Source organism: Trachinotus anak, unplaced genomic scaffold, assembly GCF_046630095.1.
Source record: "Trachinotus anak isolate AG129_WGS33_773 ecotype Australia unplaced genomic scaffold, CSIRO_AGI_Tana_v1 ptg000024l, whole genome shotgun sequence".
NCBI classification, from domain to species: domain Eukaryota; kingdom Metazoa; phylum Chordata; class Actinopteri; order Carangiformes; family Carangidae; genus Trachinotus; species Trachinotus anak.
The window spans coordinates 5,659,664-5,682,936 of record NW_027273875.1 but is presented as its reverse complement, the minus strand read 5'-3'; the positions used below and the strand labels follow the sequence as shown (position 1 = coordinate 5,682,936).

Here is a 23,273-nt window from a genome sequence, read left to right as displayed (position 1 = left end):
TTGAATGACAGAACAGAGCTGCTCCCTCACTCTGGAAGTGTTTAAGCACTTAAGTAGGTCATTCGAATCTAAAGGGTTCATCCTCTGGAGAGCAGAAATAATTTGGGGAAATTTTGACAACTGTATCGTACCGAGAGGGTGCTTCAGTATGTGAGTGGCACAAGAGGGAGGTCATGGGGTCACCAAAGTCATATTTTAGTCAAATGTCAATTACAGTATGAACACTGCACATGTGTTAATACTGTCAATCTCAACATAATAATAAGTGTGTTAGTGACATAGAAGATTGGAGTGTGTTGGACCCACAACAGCTCCTTCTAATATGCTGATCATATTTCTTTAGAAAATTGGTTGAATTCTGTGCAGTACATTCCCCCATGTCCTCAGAGCACCTGATGAGTTGGAGTTTTTCAACTACAACACTGACACTAGTGTGGAAAGCTCCTTGAGTCAGGCTCTTGGTCATGTCATCAGTGACATGCTCCTGCCAGCAGTCAAGTGTCAAAAGACAGAGCAGGAGAGAAGGGTTTAGCAGGAGCTATTTCAACACAGAAATCAAGGTACTCTCATCAGGAGAAGGATTATGACAAAACAAGATTTGGAGCATAGCAATAAAAAATTGAAACCAACAAGTGGACATAGCACCAAGAGGAAGGAGTCAGTGTTAAGCTGTTTTAGCAGAAGGTAGAGGTCAAAGATCCAGTCATTGCCACTCCAAGATATCACTGAACCTCAGAGCTTTCAAAAAAGCAAGCAGGACTCCTGTTTTCCTAGTGTTTCGCTCCAGCGAAAACAGACCTGAGGTTTGCTCTACTGGAGACTAGATGGACGAGGAGGACAAGACACCAGAGTGCTCTATATCCTCCATCAGCCCAATTCCAGCAGACAATCAGGTCTTAACATCAGTCCTCGATGACCCAAACCCTGGCTGATGCTATGTCTGATGAGCTCCATAAAGAGAGGAGCGCTCCCTCTCACTCTCAGTCCAAAGGCTGGTGATGAGGAAGTGCCAGCCAGTGTCTATCAGGCTGAGAAGAGAAAGGGCTTCCACTGTTTCTTCTTCAAAGGTAAGGATGTGAGCCCACATTGAAAGTCCACTGATCCCTTCACCCCCTTTCTCTCCCTTTTCTTCACCCCTAACTACCCCATTCTCCCCTTTTCCCCCTTCTCTTCACCACCCCTTACCCAATTTCTCTCCATTCACTGTCTATTTTCTATTTCTTTCCTCAATCCCTCTCTTACCTTTTCAACAAACATTAATTCAATTCAACTCATTTAGACATACTGGGTCTGCTTATCTTTTGCACAAATAAGTCAAAATTGATGCTAATGCTGGTTTGTTGGAAACCTACATAATAATGGTCCAATTATCATCATGGAGGTGGTAGTGTTAGGTGACTGATGGTTGGAGCACTTTAAAGCCTGTATGGACGTGAAGCTCCCCTGGTTGCATCATCAGTAGTAAAGATATGCCACTATGATAAGAAACTTCTGGTCTGTTAAATAAAAACTGAAGCAGCAGAGAAGTCATTACTGTATGTTGTTATAACTCCCAAGCTGTATTAGTTCACTGTCAGATTCTGGGCCAGTTCATGGCCAGGACATGAAATCTACCGCCCGTTTCCCATGAGACCTGAACAGAACAACTGCCTCCTCTATCCTTACAGAGAACTACATGTACACAATGAAAACTAGAGATCTAAAATAAATAAATGAATAGATAACACATTAAAATAAAGAAGTATTGTGAGCAAAAAGATGATTTTAAAATTAAAGAAAAGGAAATAAAGAGAATAAGTAAATAAAGAAGATAAGTTGTGTCTGTTAATTAACCCGATGGTTTAACCAGCAACATGAGAATTAGATTATTCTCACGCTGCCTTGTTGGTATTCTAGCATGAAATACATCAACACACTGGGCTCATTGAAATCACTGAGAGAGCTGTTTTTTTTCCCGTTTAATGCTGTTTTCTATCTGAGCCTGGCCTTAAGTGAAAGTATGCCAGGTTTCCTACAGTAGCCTTTCCCCCTTTGTTTATCTATGACTTGATTGGTGGCAGTGAGAGGATGCTCTGAGAAGACATCAGGGGCAGCACAGTGGCTCAGGTTTGTTAACATGGTTCATTTGTAGAGGACCAGGGTTTGTTTTCATTTTTTTGATTGGACTGTCTTCTTCAAAAAATATTGCAAGGACTGGAAAAACTTCCCACAAAAAACAGGGACAGGTTGGATTTGTGGTGAAAGATAATTCCTTTGTATTACACCTTGTCTTGATTTTTGTGGATTTGTGTATAGTTTCGATTGTGAAATCACAACATCAAAAATTTCTCCTGGGATTTTAAATGCAGGGAGCTACAGCAGACAAAATAACTTGTGCACACATGTATTCATGCATTTGTTCGTATTAGCTTCACACACACACACACACACACACACACACACACACACACTTTTGCCTGTTTTCTACTCGACTATATTAATATAGATTCACAGCACCGCCTACTGGAATGGGTTGGTACTTTTCACTTCGCTCAGAGCATCGCTTTCACCTGCTGCTGCCAGTCATATTGAAACTAACAGTATAGATTTGCGCAGCTTATAATTATGCATTCAGATATGCTCCTTTTCACACTTAGCCTCTATGATTTGTACAACAACACTAAGGGATGTGATCACACTTGAAAGTTTGTTCGTCCTGATCTGTGTTTGTTTGAAACAGGACCCCCTCGTCCCAGCCACCAATCAGCTCAGACTTGGCCACCTGTCCTCATCCTTCCTACACCAGCACAATATTTACTGTAATTGTTTCTAGGATTACAAACTGCTGACATTCACCAGCTGCTGCTCGTGCTTTGAGAAAACCGACGACCTCCAAACTCTGCAGAGGACTTCAGAATTACTTCAGCTGGGTAACATGGTACCACAGCATCATCCCAGCAACAGAGACTGAATGTGTTTTGTCGATTCATTTAAGTAGGAAATGTAAACTCATTATGTTAAAGTTTGGCCTGCTAAGGTTCTAACTCTTATTGATGCTAATCTGTAAGTTATAACACACAACTTGGCAACCCAAAAGTTGCTGTTATTACTGGCATACACCTGATCAATGAGGTATTTGTGAATTATTTATTAACCACTGATTAAAAACATTACTTACAAATATTTTATAAAGATAACATTATATTAAAATGGTACCCGTTTTTTTTCTTATTTTCTCTTCTTGAGGATGACAGACACTTATATGACATATGTGTATTATAAAAAACATTTATTTAGCTTGAAAAATCAGAATTTATTTAAAAAAACCTTTCATGATTATTTTGGTGTTGTTTTGTTGTTATAGATTGCATTACAATTTCAGGTATAAATCTCCTCAAGAGTCAAAGTCACCTTAAAGGAATATTTTCAGAACAGATGATTGGTTACAATGAAGTGAAACAATGAAAATGAGACTTCAACAAAACTTCTGTCTTGTTTTATTAAAATTTCAGGTATACAGTAAAACTTATACAGTACTGACTCTGTGCTCTACCCCTTTTTCTGTCAACTGTCAATTATTGGTTGCAATCCTCCTGATCTTCATCGAGACAGATTTGATTGTGTGTGGGACCCCGTTCTGTCTCCAGGTGTCCCACAGGATTTGTGTCCTCTGTCCCTGGTTCAGCTCTGCGTCTTCAGGAGAGCCGTTGAGGTTTGCCAGGCCGCACTGGTTGAACCACCATCCTGTCTGGTTGTGCTGAGTGCTGCAGCTCTCCACCGTGCGGTTATTGATGGAGCAGAAAGGATTGCAGCCGTCGTTGTCCACATCTGAGGCGCTGAATGGAGCCGTGTCCTGGTTCTGCTCCTGGTCGTAGCCACGCAATGCATCACCTGCACAAAGGCATACACAGAAATGCACACGGGCATGGAGGGGACACATAACACTCAGTGCATTTATCCCGGTTTTGAGTTTGCACTGTGTGGCAACAAAAAGCACATTTGTCCGAGGATGAACTTTTTGTCTTGATTTATTCAGTCATACCTGCGCTGCCTGCATATCGGCCCAGGTGTATACTGAAGAACTGGGTTTCACTGTCCAGGCGGAAATCATCATATGATGCATAAGACATGATGTCATCATGGGAGACCAGAGCAACATGAAGTTGGAAGCGAGTATCTTTCTGATTTACTATATGAAACACCTTCTTCAGGCCCAACCAGTGTTCTCCTACACACACACACACACACACACACACACACACACACACACATAAAAAGAGATTGTGAATATTACCATAGTCACTGACAAGAACATAATCAAACATAATCCCCAGCATCTGTAGACTAGTGGATTTTAGTTTGACAAATGCAAATTATGACTAATTGTTCTCTCTCTTAATTTTTCTGCTACAGACAGCAGCAGGTTAGCCTAACTTAGCATAAACAGGGGGAGCAGACAGCCTGACTTTATCCAATAAAGAATTCACCGCATGTAGTCAATTTTCACTTTGGTCTTTAGAGGGGCATGTTGGCAGATTTTGTTACCCAGAGGCAGTCCTTTTGTTGAATGAATCAGATTCGCTGACCATTTTCACAGCAGACATTTTTACTTGTCAGCTGCCGCTAATGACTCTGGTCCAATAATTTTATCATTGCATTTAACAATGTCATTAGTTACACTTGTTTTTCCAACAGTTTGCCAAAGACTGATGTAGAAAATCGAACATCTAATTGATGTGAAACTTCATAAGGAGTCAACATGGAGATAGGAAATGAGAAATATGATCAATTTTAAGCAACATGAGATGATAAATCAGTGCAAATACTGGTATATTCTCCTTCTTAATGAAGTTTTTGTCATTAACAGATATAATCTCTCCTGGAACAGTGAAATGAATGCATCTATACATTGACTGTTGTTCCTGCTCTTGGTAAAACGCTTGAAACAGAAAACAACCCTGTGTCACTGTACTGCAATACAACCTGCAAGGTTTCCAAATCCATCAGCATAGTCAGCCCAGGGTCGTTTGAAGTCAGTTAATCCGTCGGTCCTCCTCTGCATCACCGTCCATCCACCTCCCATATAATCCATCTCACAGAAAACCTGCAGGACAAGTTATGTTTTGAGCAGTGACTGATGAGGGAGTGGCGGATTTTGAGTGACTGAATGAATCACGTACCTCATAGGAAGAGTCAGTATTCTCTGGGTGGACGATGTAAATACCACTGGGGATCTTGGGCACAACCGACACAAGACTGTCCTTTATGTCGCTGCAGTCTCGCCCTAATCAAAGCAAACATGCTCTTTGTTGTCATCGGAAATAAAATTAGCGTTCACTAAAGCTGCTGCAGTTTCATGATCACGGATGACAAATGAATAACTGCATAACTCTGTAACTCTGATCATCTATCCCTCTGCAACAGTGTTTCACTACCAGAGCAAGAATCAGTGTTTGTACTTAATGTGCATGCAAATGGCTTTTTAATTATTTATGACACTGATTTTGACATAAGCAAAAGTATGAAAGTATTAGCACCAAAACATAGATTTAAAATATGAAAAGCAAAAGTATTCATAGTTACCATGGGACTGCACAGGTTTCACAGAGTACATCTCGTTGTTGCTTCTCTGCACCTCGGAGCTGAGCGTCTGCACTTTGGTCATCAGCTCTGTGACCTGGCAATGTGACAGCCAGCCAATCAGATGCTTAGAAACTCTGTCAGTAACAGAGAGAAAGAAAAACTTCACTTTACCTGATTGCTGAGGATGTCCAGGGCTCTCTGCTGCTCCTCCATCACATCCCTGATCAGCTTCCGGGTGCTGCGTCCAAATGCCAACAGAGACTGCTGTAACTGGCCTACACACACACACACACACACACACACACACACACACACACATTTTGAACAACAGAAGATGATGATGATAGAGGTGACAAAAACACCAGGAAAGAGAAAGAACTTTTACCACAGATCGAATGTTTCTCATCTCGTAGCAGCTTGACGGTGATGTCACACGGGATGGAGCATGTTTCCCGACCTTTGACCCCTCCGAGAGGTTTCTGGTCTTTGCCAGGAGCATCAGAGAAGTCCTGACTGTCTATTTCTGATTGGTTAAAATTAGTGGTGGGTCCTGTGTCCTGGAAATGAACAGAGATAAACAGAGTAACAATTTGATCCATTGTCTGCAATTATAAGTCTGCAATTATATCATGTGCTATTTAACAAGACTGGGGTGTGTGACGTCAGCCACTTAAAGAGTGCAGATTGAATAATTAAAATGTTTTGTTTGGACTGGATCTAGTTCTTTTAAAGGCCTTTTTCACGAGAGACAGTTTGATTTGTCAGCAGAAGCACAGGTGAAACTAATTTTCCTGCAATGCATTTATAGGACAGCAGTAACTTTTCAAATTAAGATTTTTGCTTAAAAAAATATATGAAGCGCTAATAAAATATGCCGTTTTTTTATAGAAACTATAAAACAGTAAATACAAGGACATCTCAAAAGATTAGTTAATTGTTAAAAAAAATCAATTGGAAACCATTAGATTTTTCATGCTCAAATTCCAAACACTTCATGGTTCCAGCCTCTCAAAGACAAGGATTTGCTGCATTTTCTTTTAATCATTTTATTTTAAATTTTTCAAAATTCTTCAATATTTTTGAAGTTTGGACTGCTTAGACAAGTCTCTCAATACGTCCTCCACCAGGTTCCATCAACTGTCCCAGTGAGTCAGCATGCACAGTACCAGGACCCTGGAACTGGCTCTCTTAAATGGAAGACAGTCATTTTTAACATTAACAATGACATGTGTGATTTTCCTGATGACATGCCAAAATGTCTGCCGTGAAGATGTTCAGTTTTGTTCCAAAAAAAAAAGAACAGACAAGTGGGAAGGGCGGTCTGGGTGATATTCAGCAATACTTTGAAAGGAGCAGGACTGGTGCTCAAGCCCCTGAGTCAGCAAACAAGACACTCTGCTGTAGTGTTGTTGAGGAAAACACAAGAGCCCTGAGCAGCTGCTGTATCTGATTCTGACCTCTCAACTGAGGAGGGATGAATTTTTTTCCTCTGGGGGTAAAACAAAGTATTAGGGCAAATATCCTGGTTGCTGAGTTGGCAACAAACACACAGTGTAACTGCAATATCCTGTGATTATTAAATCCTGCAAAGTCATTTTGAACCAGCAGTGGAATGTAACCAAAAACTAGTTCTGATGTTTCTTTACTTCATTTGATTATGTCTATTTGATGTTACTTTATGCTTATACTACATTTAAGTCAGAAATATTGTACTTTTTGCTCTACAATATTTAAATGACATCTCCAGTTACTAATTATTTTGCAGGTTCTTTTTTTTAGTAAACATACATTACATAATGCATTACTTCTAAAATGTGATCAGGTGTTCACTGAAAAAAAAATCTCCTTATCAAGATATTTTAGTCTGGATTAAAAGCCTTCAAATTTGATAATCTTGTAAAATAAACAATGCAATGGTAGTGGGAATATTTAGACTTTCTTCAATGCAAAACTAATTTTTTTAAAAATCCATGTTTTTATAATATTATATTATTTTATTTGTCAGTATACAAACACTAATTTTTGACAAAAATTTCCCTATAGACTGAGATTTTGGAGATCGAACTGCCCAACACTTTATAAAGTAATAGAAATCAGGTCCGCCTTGATCAACAACAATAAAAATGCTGCATGCACACATTAATGCACCAGTGATTACAATCCTATAATATATGTAATACTACTACACACACACACACACACACAAAATAGGTATTTTAATGCTGATATAACCAATGAAAGAAAAAACATATCCATGATGCCTAAATCTAAGCCTTTAAATCTCTGTGATTGCATCAGAATCTCTGGAAGAATTCATAGTAAAATTACCATTCCCATTATTCCTAATAGAAGTTTAGGGGACAAGACAGATGACTGACTAAAGCTGAAAACATGTATGACATGCATATTGTACATACTGTGATGGCAAGCAGCTGAGGCAAAAGCAGCAGCAGGACAGTTGTTGTCCACATCATGCCAGTCTCGTCTGACTGTGATTATTTCCTCCAGGAGCGAGAGGGCTGAGCTCCGTCCGCTCCGTCACCAGCAGCAGCCACTCCTTCATTTATGCTTATTTTTCCACAGACTCTGCTCTTTCCTCCTCACATGCCCATCCGTCTTCCCCTCTCATCTACCAAGTCTTTTCTGCACCTCCTCCTTCCCCTCACTTGTCACACTTCGCTTTCTCCTCCCTCGCTGTCTCCCTCTCTCCACCTCTATCAGTCACTCCCACTTTTTCTTGTAAGTTTCCCATGACAACATCCCCCGTGAGAGGAGGTCAGATTTGTAAATGGGCTGGCGATAAAAGTCTGGATATGTTTCTGACAAGTAGCTAAAAGTGCTGATTCCAGATTTGTGGTAAAGAGTGATTACCTCCCCCCTCAGCGTGTCTATAACCAAGCATTGTAGTTTTACAGGTTATATCCTGCCACCAGCATGAGAAACAGATGTGCAAAGGGAAATGAGCAGCTTGTTTTAATGTATGACCACTTTCTCTCTGCTTGTGTCTTTGCGTGGGAGCTGCAGCTGAAGGTAGGGTGTCTCTGCCTCTTTGGCTCATATTTCCTCCCTGTTACACCCCTCTTCTCTTCTCTCTCTCTGACCACTGATTCATACATCTGAAAACAGCCTCCCAGAGGGTCAGACCAATTACTCTAGTTAACTGGGCAGTTAAGTGGTGAGGAAAGTAAAAAGAGATGGACAGAAACAACACATTCCAGCCAGTGTCCAGCTGGAGGCCGGTCGCTTCCTTGGAAAACTTTGCTATGAGAGAGAAAAAGATTAGCTGTTGTTCTGAACCTGTGTGAGTTTACGGCCGTGGTCAGTGAAAGGAATGTGAAAAGCCTGGTGCCACAGCCTTGGGGGCCCCACATCTGTCCTATGTTACATGCTCTAGTAAAGCAGCCGGTGCCGGTGAATGACACACTATATCTGCCAGGCCAGATAGTGAGAATATTCAGTGTATGTAAAGGTATGATGCATTAAAAACACGATTACAAGATAACAAGGTTTTAATTTACTCAACAACAAAAAAAAGACAAAACGAAAGAGCTCGGTGAAACAGAACTGAACTCAAAATACAGGAAACTGAACTGCGTGACTTCACCAACAAAACTGACCTACGTAATGACACACACAGGACAACATAATGTATATATTGGGTGGCTAACCCAGACGTCTCCTGGACCAATAGCACGGTAAATCAAAGGACAGAAAATTATGTTCATTCATCTTAAAGGTAACTTAAGCGTTGACAAACAAAATTAAACCAATGAAATTTAGAAGTGCTGCTAATAACCCTAAATGCAAGGTCAAACCGTGTTGGTTGTTTAAAGGACCAATGTGTAAGACTTGGTGGCATGTAGCCATTGTAACCAACTGAATACCTCTCCCCTCCTTTATCAAGTATGTAGGAGAACCTACAACGGCCTTCAGGTAACATACAAAACGTGAAATGTGTGTTTGTTTGTTAATACAGAGACATGGCAGTGCAACAGAGGACCCACTCCCTATGTTGATATGAAGGGCTCATTGTAAGAACATCGACTCTGTTCTGGCAAAACAAAATATGTTACAGGTGTTAAGGTAGGACAGTGCCATCTAATGGCCACTAGTGTGTATCACATTACATTTATGGTTGTGTTGACCTTTTGTCAGTTGCCATGGTGCATAAAAAAATGTGAAAAAGTCTTGTACGTATGTCTCATTAGAAACAGGTGGCTAAACAGACTTTTCATTAAAAACATCACATAATAGTGACTGTTGATATATGTAAGCAACTGTTTTATTGCTAATCCAAACGAGAAATGTTTCATCTTTAATGTGATATAGATTTATACAGAAACAACAGATAATTTCAGTACAAATAATACCTGCAAATAACATGGTTTCTGATATTTGGGAAGGTGTAGTGAGTGTATTGTGTTCTTGAAACATATAATTTTCCTCTTGTATGGTAAACAAATTTTGAATCTGGAATCTGAAAGAACAGTGCTGCTAAACAGGAGTAGAAATAGACAAATGGACTAAATGAAAAGTTATGAGCAATGAAAGGCTCAAGTAACTACACACACACACGCGCACACACACACACACACACACACATTTTATAATGTCTATTTATCAAAAAAAAAAACAAAAAAACAGAGCAATCACAGTATGTTATGAAATGGTACACAATTGAGGCCCTTATAGGGATAAACCTGGACAGATAATCATAATAACTCCCAAGGCCAAATATGTTATGCTTGAGTAATAATAAAAAATAACATGGTAATATGTACAGTATAAGAGTTAGAGTTAAAGGCAGCGACACGTGGTAATAAAATGTGTGTTTTTTGAGGAGTGTTTTTGGAAGAAGCTGGTGTGGCCTCTGATGGCTCTAGGTGGTTTCAGTGTGGGCAGGGCTGCTTAAAATCTCTGCTGCCCTTTTCTTCACCCGCAACTTACGCAACGCTGTCACGGACACAAATAGGAAGTGCACTTTATCAGTCACACTCCACTAAATGTATGTGGTGTACAAACATCAGAGGCTACCTAAACTACCCACTTACTTTTTCACAGTGTCGTCATGTTGTTATCTTCTTTTTGTTGGTAAAGAGGAGGAGGAAAACTGTCTTTCTTCAATTCATTTTGACAGTAAAAGGAAGCTATGCATGAAGGTGTCATTCATTTCTGTGTGCACACAGCCCCAGAAAGTCATGTATATATTATAACCATATAAATATATTCTAACAGTTGGAAAATGTAAAAAAATTATTGTTGAGAGAAGCAGTAAAATCTAGATAGAACTCATAGAAACAACCCCTCTGTATTCCTTTACATGCAGTTTTCCCTTTTTATATTAAATATACTAAATGACTAAATATGCATCAAAGTTAAAAAAAAAAAAAAAAAAAAAAAACATTTCTATATATTATCTAGTTTATTATTATTGAGTATTCTGCCTCATCAGGACTGGGTGTGGTTTTTGATTTATTTGATTGAAAGTGATCAAACAACCAATCAGCTGTGATCAATAATGAATCAATAATGTTTCTAAATCCTGATGGGCCGACAGAAGTATCACATATAAATATCACATATTCTGTATCAGCTTATTACAACTCTGGATTGTGTTGTTTTTTACAACCATTCATTTAAAGGGAAATGATGCAGATGTTTTGGGTTATGCATCATTTTATTTCATTTTAGTTTTCAGAAGTTCAGTCTGTGACATATTTGGTGTCTTTTGGAAATGTTGGTATTTCCTCTAGAAGTTAAAAGTTATGTGGGCTTGAGAAATGTTTGGCCGCACAACATGAAATTAAAATCGTGCACAATGAGCACGCAACAGTCGGCTGCATGTCAAGTGATTTTTAACTTGTTTAGTTACGTTTGTTTGTGAAATCAAATCTATTTCCCTCTTAAAATGACACATTTCACCAACTGTTTAGATTGATAAATTACTTATAGTTATATTTTTGAGTCCAAATCCATCAATCAATATCCATCAATCATTTTTATAATCACCTATGAGAGTCTCCCATGTCCGGTAAAGCCTATATTAACCCTGGTGTATTCTAATAATGAAATAATTGAAGGAGTTATTGGATGCGCGGTAGATAATAGCACCAGTCCAACCAGACATTTTTCTTGAATTCAGTTTGTTGGCCAGCTGAGCTCCGGATCACTGTCGACATGTTTTCCACTAGAGGGCAGGACGCTATGACTGTGCGTGCACGGACAAACAGGCTCCGGCTGGGTTGGCCTCATCAGGGGCGGATGTTTTCCCAAAGCAACTTCCCAATCCCCCCCCCACCCCCTGCCCCCTCCAAAAACCTGGCCAGACTCAGGCCCAGAGTCAGGAGAACGTCTCCGGCTCATTTCTCCGCTGCAGCATATCCTCTGAGGTTGTGTATTGTCACTTCTGTCTACACTTGGCGCAGACTGAAAACTGCGCACAGGAGAGCCAAGGCACAACCAAACACTGGTTAGTCGACTCTAATGTCTCTCATCTCCGTTCCCATGTTCCGGGGCGGAGGTGATTTGCTTGCACCATTTGAAGCTGTGAATAAATCATGAACAGAGGACTCGCTGGCTGAGTCTTGCGTTGGAGAGGGTAACATTTCCCCTGCAACTGCGGCAGCTTTAAACCCCGCAGCCCCGCCCCTCAGCACTATCACATGAATCTGGACTCAACAGTGGATGTGAAAAAAGTTTGGAGGTCTCGCCGAAATCACTTTTCTCCAACTGGTTTCATACACACACATATATATATATTTTTTTTATTTTTTCTCACTTTAGGAGGCTTTTGGTTCTAAGTTTGCATCGGAAGTCAGTATTCGCCTGCGTGTTTTCCCGGCTGTGATTTCTCCAGCTCAGTTTTTTTTTTTTTTTTTCTGCAGGAATACAGAGAGAGAGACAGAGAGGGGGGAAAACGGTCTGGCTGCTTGAAGGTATGTGGGAGGCATGTAACGTGTTGCACACTACAGAGGTCGGTTTTTGTCATCGATGCCTGCTTCAAACTGCTCCCCGTCGACTTTTCTACGCACCGATTGTTTTTCTCTTCACAGCTGATTAACTTCCGATATGTTTCAGCTTGAAATAGACAACGACACAGCAGTTCAAATGGGGTGGGTGGGTGGGTGGCGGAGGAGGGGGGGGGGGGGGTTGGAGGGCAAAGAGTGTAAACAAATCCGATCATAACTGCGGCGCTCACACGCATCCAGTCTTAACGGGCCCTGGCGTTTCCTCTCTGTTTGTTTGTTGGTTTGTGTGTGTGACTGAACTTTTCGACAGATTTGTCTCGACACCGAACTTTTGGCGACATGGACGCGCACCGCGGCGCGCCTCCGGCCGGGCAGCAGGTCGTGCACGTCCGCGGGGACTCGCAGACGGAGCTGGAGGCCCTCTTCAGCGCGGTGATGAACCCCAGCAAAGCGGTCAGACAACCGGCCTCCCTGCCCATGAGGATGAGGAAACTGCCGGACTCCTTCTTCAGGCAGCCGGAGCCCCGGGGCCACTCCAGACAAGTACTAATAACAGCCAGTGACTGCACCACATTCATGACAAACTTGCGCCGACAACATGGTGATGAGCAGCCCTGCAGTAAACAGAGTGATCAGAAACTACTTGTGTGTCAGTAGTTCGTGATGGTGTTGAATTGGATGGCCAATATATACGGAAAGACCTTTGTACCTGTATTCTCACACATTAGAGGGACAAAATATTAGAAATACCCAATCCAATGAAGCCATTAGTAAACTGATCAGCAGTTTTGAAACTAATGATTACTTTCATTTTTGATAAATCTGTCCATATATATATTTTTTTGATTCATCAGTTATTTGTTTGCTCTATAAAATGTCAGAGGTAGTGACAAAAGAGCATCCATCACTATTTCCCAGAACTCAGCTGATGTCTTTAAATGTATATATTTTTTTTATTCAACCAACCTAAAACCTGAAAGCACTCAGTTTACCATAGTGCATGACAGTGACAAGCATAGGATCCTCACATCTCAGAAGCCGGAGCCAGAAAACGTTTTGGGACTTTTTTCTTGAAAAATGTTAAAACAATGACTTGATTTTCAGAAAACCCATCAATTCGTTTGCTGTCCATTGCCTGAAATGGACAGCAGTTCTTGCTTGGATAACTGATTTATTTGTTAAGTCATTTATAGTGAACAAATGCCAAACATTTGCTGGTGAGAACTTCCTGTGTTCCTCCTTTTACATCGTTGTATATGAAACGTCTTTGGGTTTTTGGAGTGCATATATTTGCATTTTAAGGTGTTTCTGATATTTTATCCAACATCTGTATGCATTTAGTGCTATAGGAACCCACTCTTAAAAGTTGATACTATAGAGGAGATATTTAAGCCACAGTGAGAAACGTTTTAGGCTGATCTTGTTGAGTTTAGAGAGTAATCCGAGTTTCACCAGCACTCAAACGGTCATCACTTCAGTTTCTTGTTGACTATTGTTTATTTTTGTTGATGACCTGAAAACACACCATGAAACCAATACTGAAATGGGCTGAATTCAAATATTCACAAAATTTCACAGCAAACCATCTCAAGGATTTTAGATAACTTTGCCAACCATCTTAAAGTAAAGCAATCAGATGTGTGAATGACCAGTTTCACTGTTCTTCCCCAAAGGGTTTGTCTTTCCACCTTTTCTCACTCTGGTTTCTTTCCAAACCTTTTCTTCCTGCTGCTTTATGTGTCTTATTTGTCATTTGTGGCTCATTATGACAGTTGTCAACCTGCTTGTTTCTCGTCAGGCCAGTTCGGATGGAGGTGTGTGCGGCTCCCTCACTCCTCATCACGTCCGCGCCCATTCCTCCCCTGCCTCCCTCCCAGTCAATTCCCTCTCCGCTCAAGCAACAGATGTAGCAGCGCCACCAATCATACCTGATGACGTGCCACTCCCCCATGGTTGGGAAATGGCCAAAACGCCTGCTGGCCAACGATACTTCCTCAAGTAAGAGGTCTAACTTCTGTTTATCACTGGGTTTGATCTGTTGCTCTGCAGGTTACTTGAAGGGTTTCTCTTTAGAAAGACCCAAAGACTCAGCCCCACCTTGTTCTAACATCTACATTTCTACATTATCTGTTATTTTAGTCTATGAATTGTAAGAAAATAGTAAAAAGCACCCCTCACAATTTCCTAAAAGCCCAGCGAGTCTTGTTTTGTTTGACTGACCAAAAATCAAGGAGATTTGATTTAGAATCACATAAAACAGAGAAAAGCTACAAATCTTCACATTTGAGAAGCTGGAAGCAGCTAAATTTCTCCTTTGTTTTTGATTAATTTTTTATCTAGATCATTAAAACAAAGGGAAGAGAGAAAGAATATTAAAAAGGAAGCAGTGGGGAGTTGTACAACTGTGCAGATATAACCAGGGCTTATACTCAATCAGTTGCATGAAAACAGATAATGCTCTGACTAGACTTTTGCAATCAGTGTGGTTTCAGCCGGTTTCATTCATGAGAGCACATGGCCTGACAGCTCACACTCCTGTCAGAGGCCACTATAGTTTCCACCAGCACAAGCAGTGACATTTATCTGTGTGAGTGTAGATGTACACGCACATCTGGTAGTACAGGTAAAGCAGGTCTGAGGCAGAACGTACCTCGCGCTTCTCATCCGTCAGGTTACAGTGGTTTAACAGATACAGATACGTTTAGACCTGTTGTGTGTTTGCAGTCACCTGGATAAGACAACCACTTGGCACGACCCTCGCCTCTCGCAGCTTCAGTCGGCTGCAGCTCAGCATCCTATCTCTGGCACTCCGGTCCATGCCCACTCCCTCAGCAACCCAGCACCCACTACGCAACCACAAAACATCAATCCAGAGACAGGTATCACTCTGCTCCCCACCCCCTCCCCCCTTTCACCTTCCAGTTTCTCTTGAAAGGACAGGCCTGCTTTTCATAGTTCAACTCCATCTCCAGTGGACCAGGTCTTTGCTGGGTGTGGTTTCATCTGGATTCCTTTTTGGTGTCTACATCCATGGTTTTCTGTGGCTTTTTTTGGGAATCATCATATTCATAGTTTAAAGCCCAGGGTGAACTTTAATGACCTCAGTGTCAAGATTGACTCTCAGATTTCTTAAAATCTTAATTCTCAGAAAATTAGTGTCAAACTCTAGCAGTTTATTCATATAGGTGTTTTTATTATTTAGATGACCATGGTTGTCTCATATCAAATTTTTACAGGGTCGGTTCACCCAAATTACAAAAAAAAAAAACCAAAAAAAAAACTAAAGTCCCTGGCCAAACCTGAACCTAAAAGATAGATTCACAGTCAGTGCCTATATGAACCTTGGGATGGGTTTTGTTTTCTGTAATTATTCATGTTCATACTGGACATTATAACCGTAGATCCCCAAGTCATGCATTTCCAATGCAAGTGATGGGGGCCAAAATCCAGGTCCCATTCTATGCTAAATGTACTCAGGTGGTTATCTGAAGCTAATATGAGGCTTCAAATTAGACAAATGGAGCGGATATCTTCCAAAGTTCAAGCTGTTTTTTGTACCCCTTTGTTATTATTCCTCTAAGGAAGCTCAACACTATTGTTACATTATATGTTACACACGGATAGGGGATTTTATTGTAAAACTGTAACTTTGGAAATGATCCACTTTTTTTGAGTAATTCAGACTTCTAAAGGGTCACATTGACTTCAGATGAACATTTGAATGTATTTTTCCACAGAAAAAGTACTATGGATTTTGTTTCCCATCGCGTATAATGAGGACACCTTAAAAATTAATCTCTTTGTGTCCAGTTTGAACAGGAGGAATGATTAAAGTAAGCAAAAACTATTCCAATGCTCATATAGGAACCTGATTATTGTTTTAAGACAGACTTGCAATTGTGAACCCATCCTTTAAACCCCTGGACCACAAAGTTGATGTTTTGAGATATTTTTCTTGGAAATTCCTGTGGTCTGTCTTCTACAGTGGAGGTGAATTAAATTTTATTTGCGACTTTCATGAGATTGAAAACAACCAAAGCAGCTATAATTAATATGTTTTTGTTAACAAAGGATCACATGACTACTTTTGTGTGAAAGATTAACCCACAGAAAGTTATCATCCGTGGAGTTCCTCTCAAGCTCCACAGACCGTTGTAGCACTTTTCAGTCCATTGTTTTGGTTTTCAAGGTCTCAACTATACTGTTCTGGTTCACTCTCAGCACTCAGCCTTGTTTTTGGCTGCAGTGGGCAGCTCTAAAAACCCATGAAACACTACCTGCTTAGCGCCACCAGTAACAGCTGGAAAAAAAAACAGTTAGAGACCAGCTGGTGAATATATTGGAGAGATTAGCAGCTAAAGAGCCACATATTTCCCTCAGCTGTTGGTAGAGGCCAAAAACAGAGCTAAAACAGAATAAATCCCCAGCCATGTGGCCACAAACTCGGCTCCAAATAAATGATAATGTTAATGCATATCCTCAAAGTGTCAATAAGCAACAGGTTTCATTATACCAACTTTATCAGGTATGACAGTGTTGTGTTTACAGCTTATTTTCTACTGCCCCCAAGTGGTCAAAATATCAAATAATGCAGGTTTAAATAAAAGGAAGCAAACTAAATCCAGCTTATCCAGAATAATGGGGGCAGTGGTTCTGGAAAGAGGAGTTGCTGTTGAACTTTGATGTTGTAATTTGGCTGAACAGACCCTTTAATCCCCCCCTCTTTTTTTTGACAATGAGCGCCTTGAGTATTGATAATATTCATACTTATTTGCAAAATCTCCCATTTAGACCATTTTTACTCAACAAAATATACAGTAGCTGTTTTCCCTCTATCCTTCATTTCTATTCTAAAATCTCTACAAACTACAAGTTACACAGACATTAAAAGGACGTGGGCCAAATCAAACTTTTTACTCTCAACACTCCATGCACTCCATCCACCATTTGCCTTCTCACTGTGTACTTTCACTGCTGTTCAGGTCCACTGCCTGAAGGCTGGGAGCAGGCTGTGACTGCAGATGGAGAGGTGTACTACATCGATCACATAAATAAGACCACCGCATGGGTCGACCCGCGTCTAGGTAGCACACTATCAAATTTGTGTCTCCTGAATTGACAATTCTTGTTTGTCAATGAGAAACATTTTGTTCCAATGTCCACCATCAGAAGTTGCTGTTTAGCAACAAAAATAAGAAAGATCGCAAAGTTTTTGACAAGTTTTCCTCATATATGTCATTACAGAAATGTTTTACCTCTTGGAAATATTTACTTAATTGTCAAAAAGTACTTTTTCTATGAATTGTATGTTTCCAGCACAGAAGATGAACCCTGGCATCCTTGGCTTGGCAATGCAGCAAAGGCAGGAAAAAGAACGGGTCAGATGCAAACAAGGCCTCCCTCAGCAAATCACACCACAGGTCAGAGGTCAAATAAAATTGTAGTATGATCTGCCGCCCAAAAACTATAGTTTCATTTTTCATCTTTCATAGTTTCACCTGCACAAGCTCTCTTACAGGTATTTCCTGTGTTATCTGGTTATATTATGCTATAAATTCTGTTCAGATTCAACAGTAATTATAATGTGTGTGTGTGTGTGTGTGTGTGTGTGTGTCTAGGAGGCAGGAGGAAGAAACCAGATGACTGGTGGGATGGACCATGACAGGAACGCACAGACGCTTGTCCCGTCTCTGGATCTCAGGATCAGAGCCTCAAACCATGAACCTACACTTAATGGGTGAATTCACGTTAAACATTATTGTCATGCAGCTACTGTTACTGAAGTGTTAAATGTTAGAATTGTTGCCATTAAGTGACAGAAGTGGAACACATATTGGTAACATTTAAGTAAAAGCATCAACAAAGTGTAAAAATAATTCATGTTTTCGACATCTGCTGCTACCTCCATACATTGGGGATAAGTGATATTCCATTCATGCAGCTCGACGCATTGAAAAATGACATTTCAAATACTCAACAGAAGCTTGTCTTTTCCAGGAACAATGTCCCAGTTACTCTGGATAATCGATTAATCTCACTGGCAGCGATCTTCATGAAAAATATTTCTCACTTAGTTTCACTGAAAATACTTCCACAGTTCCAGGAATAAATAGTTTATAGGTAATTTCTTTAAAATGAGATGAGCATCAGGATTAAAGCAATGTTAATGTGCGTGTATTCTTGTGCAGCGCTCACTCTCGCAATGAGAGCACTGACAGTGGTCTGAGTGTCAGCAGCTTACCCCGCACATCGGACCACATGTTGAGCTCTGTGGATCACATGGACACTGGTAACACACACACACACACACACACACACTCACACGACCATCCAAAAACAGTCATGAAATACAGACCTGTGGTTTCTGAAGTGGAAAAGCAAGCTTTGTTTTTTTTTCACAGTCATCCTTCCAAACTAAATATTATGTGTATTTTACTAAAACCAAAGTAATGAAGAATACAGTGTTCTGATTTGGCTTATATTGATCTACACTCTACACTGCAACCAATGGGAAGCAGTTTATTTTGGGTGCAGTTTATAATGTGTCACAAGTTTAGCCAGTAATAATGCCATTATACTGTCGCAATACCTTAAATTATCTACTTTATAGCTAAAAACTATGGTAATTATGGAAATTAGTTCTAAACTCTGACTTCTGGACTGGCTGACGTACAGTGATTGCTAATATAACTCCTGGGGAAAACAAATAATTTCACATTACAGTAACTTTCCCAAAGAAAGTTCACAGTGATTGCCGTTGATTTATTATGAAAGCCATGAAGTGATGGCTGATCCAGGCGCAGCTACATGAAAGAGCCAGTCCCTGATTTCTGTGGAAACTCCCATTTAAACTCTCAACACAGTTCAGTCATTTCATCTCCTTTTCTGACTTGTGTAGGTGACTCTGGTGAGAACTCCTCGATGACCTTACAGGATCCAATGCCTGTGCTCCCGATGTCTGAGGGCGAGGAGCTAATGCCCTGCATCCCCGAGGGTCTCAGTTCAGACCTTCTGATGGACATGGAGACCGTTCTCTCCGGGTCGCACATGGACAGGGACAGCCTGCTCACCTGGCTATAGACACACCCAGCCACCGCCTAGATATGGTTTGACATCAGATCTTCATGATGTGACTGAGAATATTGGAGGATTTCTTTTGCTTCAAAAGTGGTACAGAGAGAATACGCTACTGTTGAATGTTGGATACCTAACACTACTCACACCCCGAGGAATATAAAAGCCTGACTCTTACAGAAGGTGGTAAGCTGCTGGTATTCTCCTCCTTTTGGGCCTGGTCTTACAGAGATTCATGATGGAGCATCTGTATTTTTATGACACTCCTTTCATTTTTAGTTATCGACCTCAGATGATGCTCCCCACATCTCTGGTAAAGTACGTCAGAGTTAATTTTAGAGTACAGATTTTTCCCCACTTGGGTAATAGTGTTGGCTGCAGTCTTTTTTTTTTTTTTTTTTTAAACACAGAGTCAAATCAAAATAGTGTACATGTAACAGTTACAGACATGTGAAAATATACCACAAAAGTTGCACAAAACATATTTAACAGTAACAAAAAAATCATATATCATATCCACATTTATCTCTTTTGCTTCATGTAGCCTGTGGGACAAAACAGCTACTACCTCTAAGCAGCCTGTAATTTGTGATTTTAACGCACATGATCACAGTTGTCCAAAACGTGCTCTTAAGAAGCATCGACACTGCAAGAAAGAGATCACTCAAAGAATTGATCTCGTTTAACACTACATTGGTTCCTTAAAACCAAAAATCCCTGCTCAATAAACACTCTGTTGCAACACAGAAACGTCAGGGAGAAGAGGAGGCACCCTCAGGGCGAGCCTCCGACTTTAGAAATGGTCAGTTTAAATGCTCACAAGCCAAAAAAAAAAAAAGGAAAACCTTAATCAGAGTCACTTGTAGGTAGTGTTGAAGACTGTGGGATTGCTCTGAACCCAGATTGTAATATCCTCCAAGGTTTTTCAAAATAAAGTTAATGAGGATAATCTTTATCTTTAATCACAGTAGAAATCTCATTCCTAACAAATCAAAGCCTGTCAAAAGCACTTAGAGAAATAACAGCTACAAGATAGCGACCCTGTGTAAAGGGGTCTTAACTTGACACTAAAACTAACAGTAACGTGTTTGTAGGACCTCTCTTTACAGTAAGGACCACTGGAATATGTTGAGGACGTCTACAGTAAATGAATACATGGTCAGTATAATGCAATCCAACACAATACAGCGTTTCCCTAGTGTAATCCTGATGCATCGGGCCTTGTGATCAATTCAGTCAGTCGATGACGGTTTAGATGGTATTCACACTCATCATATACATTATATGGCCTTTGCTGTGTGAAGTGGCACCTCTGCTCTTTTTACCTTGAGCTTACAGTTTTATTTTATAAAAGTGGGTTCATTTTTTTAGAACAGTTGTCCACATCCACTCTCAAAACACAGCAGGAAATCCTGCAACAGCCTTGCTATTAAATCACCTGTTTTGAAGTTACTAATTTTCAGGGTTTGTTAATGCTGTGTTTTATTGTGTTTTGTTGTTGTTTTGGATTGCATTTTATTGTGAAGTGGTCCAGCCATTTTGTCTAATCCAGCATTGACTATAAGCTTCACAAAGGTAGTATTTATTGGAGATTTGTTTTATTAGATTACATTATATTGTACAGCTGTAATAATAGTAATAATATGTTCACCCTTTGTTTAAGAAGTGATCCCATATAATTGCCATCAGGGCCTGGATGTTTTTCCTACACTGGCCTTTAGTGTTTCAGTAAGTATAAGTAAAAAATATTGAGTCAGCCAGTTCCCCTGTAACTTAACTGAGATTAAGCTGGTTTATTCCACTATTGGTTTGATGCATTCCTAATAATTTCTTTTTCACATTTTTAAACTTACTGGCATCATAGTTGGGGTTTTTTTTCTCCCACAGAATGACAGAAAATCAGTAACAGTTTCAGCCATGTTTTTCAGGTTTAGTTTCTTATCTAAATCTACACTACAACTCACAAATCATCTTCACTTGATACTTTCGCTGACCATGCAGCAGAAATTTAGATTTTCAGTTGCATCTTTCTTACCAGTTCAGGCATCCATTGTTTTCCATAATTTCCTAAATTGCCCGACTCCTGAAAATTGCTTGAGTAATGTAATCACTAACTGTGAACATCAAGTCTGCATTATTCTTTCAGTCACGCATTATCAGGGAGTGGTAATACAATTTAGTTGCAGGGTGATTTGAAGAGTCTGCGCTGCATTAACAGACAAACAAATGATAATGTAACACTGAAAAAAAACAAAGCACCCTTGATGCTCACTGTAATGAATTGTTTCTTACTTTGAGAGCACACATAGTGAAGTGCAGACCTGTGTGAGCTTCAGAATAAGTCCATCAAAATGAAAACATGTCGTGCACCAAGCTTTTTCACCAATTTTCCGTTTCCTCATATATTCATTCATGTGACTGATGAATCACCACCAATGCCAGGTATACAAAACCACATTGTCATCATCCTTTATTTAAAAAAAAAAAAAACCTGTCCTCAGTTCAAGTTTTCCCATACTTAAAGAGGAATGAGGAAAATATTGTGCCTTAAAAATGGGTTTCAGGGCCTTTTGGAAAGTCAAAGACCCTGCTGTGCCTCCTCACCCTACTAATTGCAGATGCTGTGTTCTTTTATTTTCTATCTACAAGTGCTATCTGGTGCTGTAATACAGAAGGCAATCATCAATATGGGGAGCTCTTTAATTCTCCTCCTTTAGTTAAACTATATAGTAAGTATGTACTCTGTTTTAAACGCTGGGTTGTTTCTGCAGTGTGTTTATATTTTATCTGAATCTGAAGCTGTTTTATTATTGGTGAGAGCATTTCTTCTAACCAGCTTCCTTTTTATATATACAGTATATAGAGTATAAAGATTTAATTCACAACATCCCCAAATAAAGAGCCCAGTCACCTTTTTGTAATCTTTTCTAAATAAAAGTACAATGGGCTCATACACATAACGCAACACACACTACCTAGCCTATTATTTATCTTAGCATGCATGACACTCGCTATGTATGTTACATATAATGTTTATCATCCTATTTACAGAGAGTTTGAAGGCAATCAAGACTTGTTTTGTACCTTTTTATGCATGTGCTTTATATAAATATATTTCTTCTTACTCTCACTATAATCATTTTAAAGGAGTTTCTGTTTAATAAACTTTTAAATACACCTGACAAGTAGTCATTTCTACTCGTGTTTAATGTGGACTGTCTAAGGTGTAGTTTTTAATTTCTTGGGCAGTGGAATGACTTTAGCTTTTCTCCAGGGATTGCTCACAAGGCTGAAATTAAAGATATGAGAAATAAGAGTGGCAATATAGTCTGCTATCATCCTCACCAGCTTTCCATCTGAGTCGTCAAGACTTGGTGGTTTCTCATTATCGAAAGATGATTTCCTCACCTCTTCCATACTCGCTTTACTGCATTCAAAAGTACAAATTTTCTCTTTAATTACTTTGTCTCTTATACAAAAATATGATGGCTCACAGCATGTTGGCATTTCCTGCCTTAATTTACACACTTTGCCTTTAAAATGACAAAGTTTTAAGTTTTTTAATTATTACTTGGCAATAAGTAATGAACCACCAACCGGATTCGATGAAAAATTGAAAAAAAGTTGAGTTGAGAATGGATGGAATAAACTAAGGATTTTTCTAAAAGA

The 23,273-nt window shown here is 39.8% G+C and overlaps 2 protein-coding genes across 4 annotated transcripts; one reads left to right on the top strand and one right to left on the bottom strand.

Annotated features, from left to right (window-relative positions):
• Positions 1 to 3,448: 3,448 nt before the first annotated feature.
• angptl5 (angiopoietin-like 5) lies at positions 3,449 to 8,209 on the bottom strand. Its single transcript, XM_071461524.1, has 8 exons — positions 7,980 to 8,209; positions 5,948 to 6,119; positions 5,734 to 5,837; positions 5,563 to 5,656; positions 5,160 to 5,263; positions 4,963 to 5,083; positions 4,022 to 4,207; positions 3,449 to 3,870 (listed from the first exon to the last, which is right to left on the bottom strand). The coding sequence occupies exons 1-8, from the start codon at positions 8,034 to 8,036 to the stop codon at positions 3,551 to 3,553; spliced, it is 1,158 nt and encodes a 385-aa protein (XP_071317625.1). The 5' UTR covers positions 8,037 to 8,209; the 3' UTR covers positions 3,449 to 3,550.
• A 3,699-nt stretch (positions 8,210 to 11,908) lies between these two features.
• On the top strand, positions 11,909 to 22,781 carry LOC139607699 (transcriptional coactivator YAP1-like). 3 transcript variants are annotated; one of them, XM_071460816.1, is made up of 10 exons: positions 11,909 to 12,031; positions 12,447 to 12,497; positions 12,841 to 13,073; positions 14,329 to 14,528; positions 15,255 to 15,409; positions 17,513 to 17,614; positions 17,847 to 17,950; positions 18,149 to 18,267; positions 18,719 to 18,819; positions 19,429 to 22,781. In XM_071460816.1, exons 3-10 carry the CDS (start codon positions 12,870 to 12,872, stop codon positions 19,608 to 19,610), a joined length of 1,167 nt encoding a protein of 388 aa, XP_071316917.1. In that variant the 5' UTR covers positions 11,909 to 12,031; positions 12,447 to 12,497; positions 12,841 to 12,869; the 3' UTR covers positions 19,611 to 22,781. The 3 variants fall into 3 exon arrangements, with proteins under 3 accessions (XP_071316917.1, XP_071316916.1, XP_071316918.1); XM_071460815.1 differs by lacking the exon at positions 11,909 to 12,031 and adding an exon at positions 12,170 to 12,265; XM_071460817.1 differs by lacking the exons at positions 11,909 to 12,031; positions 17,513 to 17,614 and having other exon boundaries at positions 12,213 to 12,497.
• Positions 22,782 to 23,273: the final 492 nt, after the last annotated feature.